Raw genomic sequence first — 14,603 nt, 5'->3', positions numbered from 1 at the left:
GCCCAGTACGGTTAGAGTTGTAAGGAGAATAAGAGTTCAGAAAACTTTTACCACACTTGCGCTACAATAGTTGTGCGATTGTCATGTTACACACACCGACATCTGTAATGATCTCATTAGCCAACTGAGTTTTGATCACATAAAAGAATGCATTTCCTACCGATTTCTTCAACTTGTTTTTTTCTTTTATTTTAAGGTGCATGCGTTATATTCTATATGTATTCACCTGTATGTGAATGGCCAACAAAATAGCTGCACATTATTTTGTTCTGTTTTAGCCACTGCTCTGGCCCTGCACCCACTGTGAAACGTAAGCTCTCAAATGTATAATGGTACTATACACTATGTAAAGACTTGAAATGAGAATATCTAAAAATTACGGAGTGTTTGCTTAATCAATTCTTTATTTGGGAAACAAAATATATATATAAATAATCATAATGCTCGCATTAATTTGGGAAAACAGAACGTTTAACAATGACACAGAAGAGACGTAGAAAGCAAGAATGGGTGGGGGTTAATTTTTGGGTAAAGTAGTGCAATACAAGAAAACTATAAAATAAATCTGATTTAATCATTTTCCGTAGCGTTTCTTTCCTTTAAACTTCCTATACGTTTGGTCATATGTTCCGGCATTCTCGCGCCTTTTCTTCTCCACACTGCTGTCACTTTCATTTTTACTGACTTGCAGCTTCCTTTTCCTTTTGCGATTGTTGTGGGCAAGTGGTTGGAATTCATGTCCTCTCTGGGTTTGATGCACAGTAGAAGTAGGCCCGCCTACAATATCGAGAGCCGCATTTGTGTAAGGGGGCGTGGGCCACATGGCAGAAGGCTGTGGTACCATCTGGAGATAAGGCTGTTGGGCCACTGTCCCGCAATGAGGAGTAAAACCAGTTTTATCCTAAAGCAGAAAAAAATGATAACGTTTGTATCTGAAAAACAGTTTAAATAAAAACACTGAAATATGATTATGAAGAAAAACAATATCTCCATCCCTTTAAGCCATTGTCATTTACATTTACCCAGGTCGTTTGTAACATTGTTCAGTATGCAACAGTAAAACATACTGTGTGCATAATGTAAACATACATTTGAAAATACCACAATATTTAAAGTACAGTAAATAACTGGAGCTAGGCGTCACAAAAACATTGACATGGTGAACAGCGCTTGCTTTTCATTTTTAAACTTACACTTTTTACATGGACATTTGGATTTTCAGGCATAAATGGGGAAAGAGGGACATCTATGAGAGTTGCATATTGGCATAATAAGAAGTAATATGTAGTGGAAGCGGGTGAAATGCAATGCGGCATACAGGGAAAGGGGCAAATTTACATTTAAAGTTGTTTGTAGTAAAATATTGATGCAAGTAGACCAAAGCGATTCAGGGTGGTGGCAGGAAGGCGGGAAACTAGAGCCAAATTTCGGGGGAGGCTGAAAAATATTTCGGGGGGGGGGGGGGGGCTAATTATTCAAAACCTAGACAAGAGTGGCTGTAAAAAGGGGTGAACACACAACAAAAGCCTCATTTACAACTAAAAGCCTCATTTACAACTAAATGGTCTTCTAAAGACCTGTTAAGTACTCCGCTCTGGCTGCAATTAGATGCTCACCAGGCCGCGAAGCTGTCTTCACCCGGGCTGACACACATGACGGGCGGGCGGGGGAGGGGGGAGGGCAGAGGGCTGAAGCCCCGTGAGCCCAATGGGTGTTGCGTGCCTGGTGGCAGGAAAGATCACTAAAATTAAAGGTGAGTTGATAAACTAGGAATAGAGCCACTAAAATAATGCGATTCTGCATCCGCTGTGTTTTCCACATAATTATGGATTTACTATACTTGCCACATAATTCACTATCTGCTACATAATTTGCTCTTTTCAACAAAACAATGGCTTCTAACTGGAAACAGAACAAAATGTTACACAAAATCAACACACCTTTGCCACACCATAGTAATCTTTTGGTTTGAAATTATAGTTTTCAGGTGTAAACTGGTACTAAGATGAAACAATAGAGTTTTGGGAAGGTTCCGTTGTCTGGCCTAGGGCGCCCATGAGTAATAAAGAGATGCAAGAGAAGAAATACAAATCATTCAGGGTAGCACTTAGAATCCTCTTCCTTCATGCTCACTGATGTGTATAGCTGCAAGGTCAGTAGCCAGAGTACCAGTGCATTATCTCTAAGATTATGAAGATAGTTTAGGGAATTCAGAAAGCACAACATTGATGGCTGGAATGCCTGCAAAAGTCTCAACTAATTAAACCAGAATTATTTGCTTGCTATGCCATTTCAAACTCTGACCAGCCATATGCAAATAAGCCTTGATCATACTCCAATAGGAGCGTGCCAGCCGAAAAGGCCATATAAGGTGCCTTCTGAACAGGAAAACAAGCAATTCCAGACCAGGTCTGACAAGGTCATGCCTCATCAGTGAGGTATAGCCTTATTTGTGTAGCACAGTAAGCACAGAACATGTGTCTGGGCATAACTGTTGCAGAACAGAGTGGCTGCACTTGTTGTTCAGAGTGGCATACTACAGAAATGTTGTTGCCTCTGACTGCCTATTCATGGCCACCTGAAAGAGAATACAATTATCTTACCGAGAAACCCTCAAGGATGTGGGGCGTAAGTGTATTATGTTATTCATTACAAGACTTGACTTTTTGGCATCCCTGATGCTTTGTGATATTGACCCTCCCCAAGATCGACTGAGCTTATGCAGCCACATTTATTGCAGCTTAGCACCAGGATGCTCCTTTGGGAGTGGCAGTGTGTTCTACTGTACAAGTATACCATACATTCCCACTGCTGAATATAGGGAGGGGGCATGAGTCAAAAGAGAAAAGCAACCTCCTCCCTCAGCAATGGTAATAAATAGCATATTAATTAATATGCCTCTGCTTATGTGGTTTATGCCATAATGTTCTTCCATGGGCTATGGTTAAAAACCTAGCTATTGAAGTAGAGTTGGAGCACAATCTCATTGTATAGGCTATATTGTGAGTCAATAGTTACCTAGGGTCTGATCTAATTGAAGAACCAGTATTAAAGAAATGGGATCTGACCTTTGCACCATAATCATAAATGCCTTAACTTTAACTTATTGAAACACTAGCTTCGGAAAAATGCTTAACAGGACACATTTATTTCCACTTGCAAGGCATAAGTATAATTATATTATATATATTATATTGCAACCTGATGAAGATAGAGGGACATATAGCGACAGCAACTTGGCATACAATAGCATATATTCTGATGGCTTTCTGGCACAGATATTATGATGGAACATTAAATAACATGGGGAGCGTTATTTGATGTATATCATGGTATTATGTCTACAGTCATAGGACCCTTAGTACTCAATTACTTCAATAATCACAGATTAAAGGTTTGGGTGAAATGGAGATCCAACTATGGACTAATGGACACCATATGTGAATTTGCATGTACAGATATTCCCTCCTAACACTCCATCACACCACATAGTGATCACAGCATGTTTATCTACTAGAGGAGCCCTTCATAAGAAAAGGAGGTCTTCTCAAAGGCTGGGCGAATTCCACAAGATAGCGGACACTGGGATGATCTGAAACTGTCAAGTGGGTCCTCCTACTCCAGGAACACCCTCACTGGAAAGTGGATTGTTGCGCATGGTAGTTTCATCATACTCAAACCTTCATTGTATATGCCGTTCCCTTATCAATGAAATTATCTTCAGGAACACACAGCAGAGACTATTGTTCCAAGCAGCACACAAGGGGTCTGCTTTCTCCAAGGACCGATGTAGGATGAGGACATCGCTGATTTGTAAGGTAAGGACCAATCTACACCAAAGCAATGATGGGTTACACAGAAATTGGTTAAATTTTCAAGTTCCTTGAAGTCCTTTACCAATGGGTGAGTAGCGTCTCATCTTGTCATGTCAGGGTCGCCAGCACACAACATCCCTCGAGTAAAACAAAGCCAGATTGAAAGATTGAAGCACCAACTGATAAGAACTCAGATGACAAGTATCGCTTATCAAGAGAGCTGGAGAAGATGAGTATGTCATCCAGTTGGATATTACTAAAGAGTGTAGCAAATCCCCCCAAAATATAATTAATGAAGTGTTGGAAAGCTGCAAGGGCGTTAGAGAAAGCAAAGGGCATCAGTAAATATTCAAAATGCTAATAATGGTTTTTGAAGAAGATTTTCCATTCATCTTCTTTGTGGATGTGGAAAAGATTAGATGCTCCTCCTAAATCATGCTCTGTAAAAATGTTGGCACCTTGGAGTTGGTCTAGCAATCAAACAGAGATCTCATTTAATATGCAATAGCTAATTCACAATAGTTTAAGTAAGGCTGGTACTCTCCTCCAGGTTGCAGGATAAAAAGGTAGGACATCCTGCAGGAAAAGTGGAATGACTTATAAATCTCTTATTAATATTTCCCCCAAGATATTCTTTCAGAACCTGATCTTTGGTATTTATTGGATAAATGTGTCCACAAGGAATCTTCGCCTTTGCCTGAAGCCAATGGTTCAACTGTAGGATCTGCTTGCAGGTAATGTATACGCTCCTTTCTTATTGACAGTATCATAATAACCTCTATAAGACTCCAGGATTTGAGAGGTTCAGTTCTTGTCATAGCCAAACATGCTCCTTGCAAAAACAACAAGGTGATGGATGGAATGCTTGAATTGATCTCAGCCACTTTAACGTATTCAGGCTGCTTTCTCTGACTTAATTCCAGAATCAGTTAAACATTGATACACCAATGAAGAGGGCGTTAGCTCTAGCGCCTGCATTTTACCGCAATTATGTTGGGTGGGATGAGGAGTTTCCTCATGACAAAATCCCATTAGAAATCAGTTTCTCAACCACAGAGACAGTACCTAATAAAGCTAAAAAACAAGTTAGGGAAATCCTAGAACAACTTGAATACCAGGGTGTAGTAGAACATTGCACCTTGTGCATGAATAATCCCTTGTTTCTGGCAATGAAACCGTACAATTCATACCGTCTAGTCTTAGGCTACAGACATTTGAAACACTTACGGATGGACATTTGTAGTACAGAATGCACACAAAGCTGCACTAATGAAAAACATTGTGTGGAAAAAATACAACACAACATTAGATATCCAAAATGGATTTTTCTGCCAGAATATACCACCTGGAAGCAGATATCTGACTGCACTCTCACAGGTAGTTTCACAGCATACATTACCTCAAGGGTATAAAGAACAACCCTGACCTGTTCTCAACCAGGTTAACAGATTACTTTAACATTTTGAAGAGGAGGCATTGTCCCGAGTAGATTAAATTTATCTGACGGATGATGAATTAATGGAACACTTGGCTAAAGTGAACCACATAATTCTTCGCTCACCTGGGTTACAAATTTAAATAAAAAACTGCCCTCCTCAATGCCCTGTTTCTTGTCAAGTGAAGGAAAAAGCCTAGCTGTAAAAAAAAAATTGAAAATGTGAGCCTGCTCCAACCTCCTACGACTCTGAAAAGACTACAATCCATTTTAAGATTCCTAAATTTTGGCAGAACATACATTTTGATTTACGCAGAAACACCATTCTACGACTTGATCAGACTTGATTTTATAATCAACCATCAGACACAGGAACACACAAACATTTTACGTCTCGTACAAGCTGATATGATTGCTTCCAAACATTTGCACACATGTGTAAACACAACTAATCTGGTGATCTGCATAGTCGCTCAACCCACTGGGTACACCTAGATCACTTTTGATTAGGTGATACAGTACCCATTGCATATAAATCACATTTGTACACAAATGCTGAAATGCATTTTGCACCCCTTGAGAAAATTCTCAGAGCAGTACAGACTGTGGTAGCGAAAGAGCACTAGCTCAGTATAAGGGAATAATTATTGTTACCCCTGTAATGACCGTAGAGGCCCGTTACTAAAGCAAGTGTTCAAACGCTTTACATCCAAGATGGATTCAATGAGCTAACTAACTCTCTCACTGTCACAGATAAAGACTACAGATTTGATTCTACATTATAAACACAAGCATTCCAGCGGTACCAACAAGAATATCTTCAGACTGAATGAAATAATGACTCTAGATTGATAAGATTAGATCATCTCTATTGCCTGATTTGTTCAGCCTGCCGTAGGGAAAAGACGCCAATATTCTTCGGCATACGCAATCGGAAAGGGGCACATGCATGACGGAAAGTTCCGTCCTGAACAAACACACACACATAGTCCCTAGGGGATTGTACAGTGCAGCTGGCCAAAGTCCAAGCCCTAATACTGGTGCTTCAAAGTATGGATGTCGAATTCCCCACACTTAGTGTGCGAATCATACCATGTGCGAATAATACCACTGTGTCCAGTCCAATAATGAATACCTTTACTATTTGGCCAGAATGGATTTGGAGATTCCAAGGGCTGCACAATCAAGCACAAGCTTCATCAACGTGTTGGCGTTCACGTTGAAGGGAGTTCCATGGCTGATGAAGCCGCTAGGGAGAACAGTCCGCACTGCTGCTGTTCCTGCAATCACTCCTTCTAGTACAAGATTAGACAGAGACATAATAGAGGCTGTCAATGCTGCTGAAAGGCTTTCCACTCAATTACTCCTGCAAGTTAGATGTACAAAACATTCCATCTGCTCAGATTCCAGGAGTGGGGTAGAGAGTAATACCAACCACTGATCGCAGATTGGGACTGATACTAGTCGCATATGAGGGGCTGGGTTCGCAAACACAGGGGTTCCTGCTACAGCCTCACTACTGAAGCAGCACTATTGGTGGCCAGGTGTAGCAAAATAGACCAAGGACTTTGTCCTTGAATGTGACATCTGTCAAAAGAAGAAAGGCTCAACCACAGCACGTCCACCTCAGACACCTCTATTGAACTCAGACAAACCTCCGACATTTGTTTATTTGGATCACTGCAGCCCCTTACACTCAGATGGGGCTTAAAAGTACATCTTGGTGACAGTGGATTCATGCTCTAGATTCCTGTAGGTTTGGCTTCAGCGCTCAGCTGACGCTCAAACTGTTTTAAAGGATTTGCGAGTCTTTATCAGGACATAAGAAATTGGCACACTACATTCTAACCGGGGCCTGCCGTTAAGCTCTTGGGCTTCCAAAGAAGCCATGGGAAAAGTGCTGTCTTCCTCCCTTAAAATCCAGAGGCAAAGTTGTTAGTTGGGTGGAAAAACCGTGACTTAAAGCAGTCCTTGACAGCAAGGGTATTAGGCTTGGGTGGCTGCTGGGTCAACCACCTATATGGGGTCTAGTAGGCATTTAATAACATGCCAAGAAAATCCTCGAGGGAACGTCTTCCTTATGAACTCCTGTTTGGTGTGAGAATGTGGGCACCAGACCTCAATAATGTCAGTGCAGTGGTGGCGGAATCACCATCTGACATCAATGAATGTTTGGCTGTTTTACAGGAACTCAATGAATTCCGGGGCACTCAAAACAACATCCAAGTAAAACGCATCACCACTGGAGGAGTGAAGGTCATACCGGCAAGAGCTACCAGAGTCCCAAAAAGATTGGGAACCTGGTCACAGAAACAATTGTGGACCAGAAAGAATTTGGGCCATCTTACAGAGTACCTGTAACTGTCCCTGTCCTGGCTGTCAAATGTACTAGAACTGTACTTCTTCTGCCCCTTTCGGTCACAGAGACAAAAGGTTTACCTCCTTTGATCTGATCAAACCACACTATGTGGCCGATTGTCAACAGTAGGCCGCGTGGGCTCCCGAGTTGCTGCCGCACTCCTCTCACTACCGTTTAGGAAGTTCAGATGGAAGTTTTAATAACTACGGAGATTTCCCTCTCCAAAGAGAAGGTGTAAACGACAATGAATTATTACTTCTTCCTGTTGAAACAACTATAACTGTACAATCAACGAGTAGAGCAATCTCAATTCTAAAAATTGATGACGTCTATGTGAAAATGCCACAGATCGATTCATCTCCCAGTTCTACAAAACCTGCTGAGCTGCCAAAAATGGACCAGTCGGCGTCTGGCTACTTCGTGCATTATGATGACTTCTCATTGGATTCAAGTGAACCTGAGCTGCGACCATCTCCTTTCAAGCTACGAGTGTATGCCCTCTATCTTTGAAAAGGGAGGTCTCCTCACAATCCGTTAGGGGACGAGGAGAAAAACAAATGTGACAAATGACAAGAAGTCCCTAGTTGGCCTATAGATCAGGCAGAGAGGGAGATTCCTCAGTTAGAATGACAAGGGGTGAAGGGGAGGGAGGGGGAAGCTAATTAGCCAGCAGATGCCATAACCACATGAAAAATAAATCACAGATATTGAGGGAAAATTATAAAAACACAATTCAAACCACAAAGTGTATGTACTTGTACAAATTTTTAATTCACGATATACAAAAGTTAATATACAATACCAGTTTAAAAAAACATAAAAATGTACTTGTAAATGTACATGGGTGCAAAAGAATAATTTAAAAACACAAGAACACAAGTTGTCGACGCAGCGTTTCGGTTTCTATGATTTTGACCTTCATCAGGACAGGGTTTCTAGAAGAAGAAACATCTTATTTAGAAAAGGTTCTATTACATTTTAATCATCAGTTTGTTCACACATTATTAACATTAAAAGACCCATATTATCTGGCATGATTGCTTGACAAGTACAGTGTCACATTTTTCCTTTAACATAGGTGGGCACATTTCCGCCTCTTTTATTAAACATGTGGTATGGTCTTGGGGGGAAACCAGGGGGGAGGGAACCCTTGGAAGGCTAGGGTTTATAGAATATTACACAAACCCAGTGATTGAAGTAGGGGTAACACATGACTAATAATGTGTTGTGGCCAGTTTTTTAATAATTACTGGAGCAAGTGGTGGTTTACGAATTAACTGCCGTTACAAAAAAACCCATAATGATGCAGTTGTACCAGTACCTTTGGAAAGGGAAGACAGGATCCTCTCTATTGGGTTCTGTATACGTGTTGTTGCATCCAAACTTTTGGAGGCACGTTCCCTTGAGTGATGCGGTAGTTCTAAAAAGAATATTTGTATTTATCATCTCAGGTCATCATAGGGTTTACTGCTACGGTATTAAGACAACCTGAAGAATTACCTTTACAGTTAGTCTTATTGGTGTATCCTTTGGTTCTATTCACCAATGAGATGGTTCAAGTGTGAACTCTGTAGTGGCTATCTTCATCAATTAGATAGTCTCTGTCGGAGCCCTGTGTTGTGGCAGAGAACGGATAGATATACTGTATGATCTCTCTAGTAATATCTCGAGAATTTCTAATAGGAACAGTATGTTCGATTACCTTAAAAGAATTCGGTATTCCTGGTATACGTGTCGATATAAAACGTTACTCAGGTTGATCAGATGGATCTCTTTAGAGGTTACTCTCTTCAATTAGTAATGCTCTGTCGGAGTCCAAAGGCGTCCACTGTATTGGGAGAAGCCATATATACACTATTTAATTAATCCTGGTTTGGAATGATTTAACATGTCTATAGTACTGAACTTTTATTCTAATTACCTTATTTCTTTATGGAATGAAGTGGGAGAGTGCAGGTAGCCACCGATAATTCATTAGTCACTGGTCATTTCTGGAGAGAGGGTGATGGACACCAATTTAATGATTTAAACACTGTTTATATTCGCTTACAGGTAAGATAAGAGTCTTACCTGTAAGCGAATATAAACAGTGTTTAAATCATTAAATTGGTGTCCATCACCCTCTCTCCAGAAATGACCAGTGACTAATGAATTATCGGTGGCTACCTGCACTCTCCCACTTCATTCCATAAAGAAATAAGGTAATTAGAATAAAAGTTCAGTACTATAGACATGTTAAATCATTCCAAACCAGGATTAATTAAATAGTGTATATATGGCTTCTCCCAATACAGTGGACGCCTTTGGACTCCGACAGAGCATTACTAATTGAAGAGAGTAACCTCTAAAGAGATCCATCTGATCAACCTGAGTAACGTTTTATATCGACACGTATACCAGGAATACCGAATTCTTTTAAGGTAATCGAACATACTGTTCCTATTAGAAATTCTCGAGATATTACTAGAGAGATCATACAGTATATCTATCCGTTCTCTGCCACAACACAGGGCTCCGACAGAGACTATCTAATTGATGAAGATAGCCACTACAGAGTTCACACTTGAACCATCTCATTGGTGAATAGAACCAAAGGATACACCAATAAGACTAACTGTAAAGGTAATTCTTCAGGTTGTCTTAATACCGTAGCAGTAAACCCTATGATGACCTGAGATGATAAATACAAATATTCTTTTTAGAACTACCGCATCACTCAAGGGAACGTGCCTCCAAAAGTTTGGATGCAACAACACGTATACAGAACCCAATAGAGAGGATCCTGTCTTCCCTTTCCAAAGGTACTGGTACAACTGCATCATTATGGGTTTTTTTGTAACGGCAGTTAATTCGTAAACCACCACTTGCTCCAGTAATTATTAAAAAACTGGCCACAACACATTATTAGTCATGTGTTACCCCTACTTCAATCACTGGGTTTGTGTAATATTCTATAAACCCTAGCCTTCCAAGGGTTCCCTCCCCCCTGGTTTCCCCCCAAGACCATACCACATGTTTAATAAAAGAGGCGGAAATGTGCCCACCTATGTTAAAGGAAAAATGTGACACTGTACTTGTCAAGCAATCATGCCAGATAATATGGGTCTTTTAATGTTAATAATGTGTGAACAAACTGATGATTAAAATGTAATAGAACCTTTTCTAAATAAGATGTTTCTTCTTCTAGAAACCCTGTCCTGATGAAGGTCAAAATCATAGAAACCGAAACGCTGCGTCGACAACTTGTGTTCTTGTGTTTTTAAATTATTCTTTTGCACCCATGTACATTTACAAGTACATTTTTATGTTTTTTTAAACTGGTATTGTATATTAACTTTTGTATATCGTGAATTAAAAATTTGTACAAGTACATACACTTTGTGGTTTGAATTGTGTTTTTATAATTTTCCCTCAATATCTGTGATTTATTTTTCATGTGGTTATGGCATCTGCTGGCTAATTAGCTTCCCCCTCCCTCCCCTTCACCCCTTGTCATTCTAACTGAGGAATCTCCCTCTCTGCCTGATCTATAGGCCAACTAGGGACTTCTTGTCATTTGTCACATTTGCCCTCTATCTTTGACTGAAAAAGACATGCTTTGTTGCTCCTTGGTTACATATCTCAAATACAATTGGATTACTTTTACTGTTCCTTTGGATTTGTTTGGTAACAGTCTTTTTCCTACTTCTGAACAGACATTATCTGCCAGGACGCTCTGCAGTACAACTTGTGAACTTGGTTCTGAAACCTCAAGCATCATTGCACCGTGAGCTTAGGGTCCTGTCCCTGGTGAACATTAAAGCAGATCTAGTTCCGGAAGGAATAGTATGGGACAGGGTATGGTATGATGCGTATGGTCCTACTGAACAGTTATAAATTCCATATTTCTTTAAAATTTTGTTAAATGATATCAACTCTAGTACTTTCTCTGATGATTGGGACCTTGAGACTGCACAAATTGTAGGACGGCACATCTAACTTTGGCGACATGTCCAGTTATCAACATTATAGTCACCATTTCTTACACAAAGCTAGTATCCTATGCACTGTTTACAATTAAACTCAATGGGAGCACTTCCAAACACCACCAAAAGGTAGTTCAAAAACATTTGCATAAACGTTTGCTTATTTTTCAGGTTTTGACATCAGTCACTGCCTCTTATTATACGCTTGCACCTTTACCTGCAAAGAAAAATATGCTAAACACCAAGCTGATATAATCTGCTTCCTTTATTTCCCAACTGTCTGTAGAAGGTTTCGACTTTTGGAAGAACACCATGGACACAAATTTTGTGGGGAACAAAATATTGGCACGGTCAGGGAACTGAGCCCTTATTTTGAGCGTGCCTCATACAACATCAAATGATTTTTCTGAATAAAACAGTGCAACAAACTTCCTGTCTTGGTATAGCCAAGATAAAGCATTTGAACACACCAGTGTGGATATATTAGATCCCATGATATGTAATGGTTCTTTTATTTCATCAGACCTCAATTGGAAGAGATGGGTGGTTTGGCCTTTGGACACTAATAGGTGCCAATCTAGATTCCTGGGTAACACCGAAGGGTTTAGTATCAATAGGCCTGATCACCATTATGTACAAACAGAACACTCTGGGGTGGTGACATCATAAAGTGTTGGGAAGTAGTGCCTTGATTGGACAAAAACCTCAACACTTTCTCAGGTGAATCAACACTTCTTTCTGATGACATGGATCTCAGGAATTTTCTATTAGTTCCCCGGAACCCATGTCAAAAACGCTTCTTGTATGGAATATATGAGCTGCTGAAAATTTCTCAACAGGAAGCTGGTATTTTTGATCTGCTGCAAGAAGGTCCACCGAAAATAGTCGCTAGTACAAAAAGAAGAATCGCTGCAACCGTATCAAATAAACACACGGTTGTTCGTGACCAACTGCGAAAAGGTACAAAGAATATTGTCACGAGTGTAAAGAAAACTATTATATGTCAACCGCAGTGGTGTCCTTCACTAAATCAGCAAGCTGTAATGTCCGTTAGTGAGGCACTTGATTGTGGAGTGGTGAAAAAGCAAAAAAAGGCCTGACCATGATACGTCTGTCGCCTTCTATGGCCACGAGCAACTGTGTGTTTATCTGATACGGTTGCAGCGATACTTCTGTTTGTACTAGCGACTATTTTCTGTGGGCCTTCTAGCAGCAGATCACGAATACCAGTGTACATTTCACCTCAGTGGGTGTATTGGGAAAGCCAGACCCAATATATGAACGCTTTGAGTTGACACCAGGTTTTCAATCACACTAGTTGTCCGTTGTGTAGTGGATCTTCTGCCTACAACACTGATTCTGTGCCTTGAGAAAGTCTGAGTACAGATGTGTACAAATGAAATACATGTTGGCTTCTTTGCTAGTTGGGAATTTCTTTAACATCAATAAAAATAATTTTTCAATGGAAGGTGTGTGTGGATTACCTCTTAAGCCCTGCACAGGATTGGATAAATTATACTCGCCTTATGATTATATGAATCAAATATCTTAGATTATGATGAACAAATGTCCAATACATCTATTTTGGATTTATTTACATTAATATGGGTGTGCTGTATTAGCTTTCTTTTCGAAAATTGGAGTTGTTAATTGTACAGCCATGTAGTAAGAAGTCTTGTAATAAACAAACCACTTATTAGTACTAGGGCTATTGCCATTCAATGTTGAGCCTAGCAGTTTCCTAGTTTCTTTGGGCAGTTACATAAAGAGCGCCCTCCTCCTACACAATAGAGACAGTCCTATTTATCTTTTTCTCTGTCTCTCATTCTCAATTTATCAATTTGCATGGGTTCCTCCTGAGATGTTACATGAGGAGATTCGGGACTCCATTCTTTTGGATTAATCTGAAAAACATTTTGGTGTTCTTAATATTTCTGTTAAGATTCTATCTACACCTATAAATCACTCAATTCATTCAAAGCTTCATGGCAATTTACACCCGAGCTGGAGAATCTTTCAATTCTTCTCAAATGCAATAATAGACAGCAACAGCACCTTCCCTTACCCATCCAGGCTATCTCAACCAACAATTGATATCTGAAACCAAATCGCAGTGGCCTTGCTTAATCGTTAATAACTCCACAAAAGCACCCTATTTGGCTTGCCTCTTGCTAAATATAGTCTTAAAATCTTTCAGAAACAAGCTGTAATTCTGAAGGCAAGAATATTTATTGACCAAAGGGATAGCTGCAGCCGACACATGACAAAATAAGAGACTTTGCCTAGACAAGTCGTAAATACTGTGGGCAGGAAAAGAAATGTAGGGGACACTGGGTACTGAATGTAGAAAAGATGTGAGGATCACCACCATATTTCTCTGACGGGGCCATTCCTCTATTGCTACTATATCCTGCACCACCAAGCCCACTCATTCCACCGCCCAGGGACAAGATATTTCTGATAGCTGTGGGGGAAATAGAAGTGGTGGTGGTAGTACTGGTTTGGAAAGCTGAGGTGCTTCATTCATCTTGAATTTTATTAATGGCCTGATCCACTGCCTATAATAGACTCACCTCTAGCCCCATGAGGACCACTATGATATGGCGTGGCAAATCGTCATAAGTTGAGGCTCATTGTGGTTTCTCAGGAGAGAAGATAATCTGCCTCTCTCCCTAAGACAGGACACCGTTGATGTGACTTGGAACACTCATGAAGAGAACAGTACCTCAGATTGACCTGTAACACTCATGAAGTGAATACGAGCGCAAGGAAAAGAGGCATCAGGCAGCATAAACATAGGTGATGTCCTTATGGCAATGCAGCTCAGCATGTCACCAGACTTCACACAGAACCAGTAGACCTTTGGGTTTCTGTATTGAAAGTATAAAATACATTACAATCAGATCAATAATAATCATTCACTCCAAAGCCCAAAACTAAAGATTTGTGCTTACAAGGATTGGGTAAGGGAAGTGCTGTAACTATCCCCCCAGCTACCAGTATGTAGCAAGAAGATGGGCAAGGGGGAG

General features: G+C 40.3%; 1 protein-coding gene across 2 annotated transcripts in view; it reads right to left on the bottom strand.

Annotated features, from left to right (window-relative positions):
• Positions 1-391: 391 nt before the first annotated feature.
• Positions 392-14,603, bottom strand: part of RBM11 (RNA binding motif protein 11) — a 206,057-nt gene continuing 191,845 nt past the window's right edge. For both annotated transcript variants that reach the window (XM_078656210.1, XM_078656211.1), the window contains exon 5: positions 392-901. In XM_078656210.1, coding sequence (XP_078512336.1) covers positions 575-901 — 327 coding nt within the window. In that variant the 3' untranslated portion in view covers positions 392-574. The remainder of the gene's footprint in view (positions 902-14,603) is intronic.

Source organism: Lissotriton helveticus, chromosome 8 (genome assembly GCF_964261635.1).
Source record: "Lissotriton helveticus chromosome 8, aLisHel1.1, whole genome shotgun sequence".
NCBI classification, from domain to species: Eukaryota; Metazoa; Chordata; class Amphibia; order Caudata; family Salamandridae; genus Lissotriton; species Lissotriton helveticus.
The sequence above is the reverse complement of the archived record's forward strand: the minus strand, read 5'-3'. Positions and strand labels throughout refer to the sequence as shown.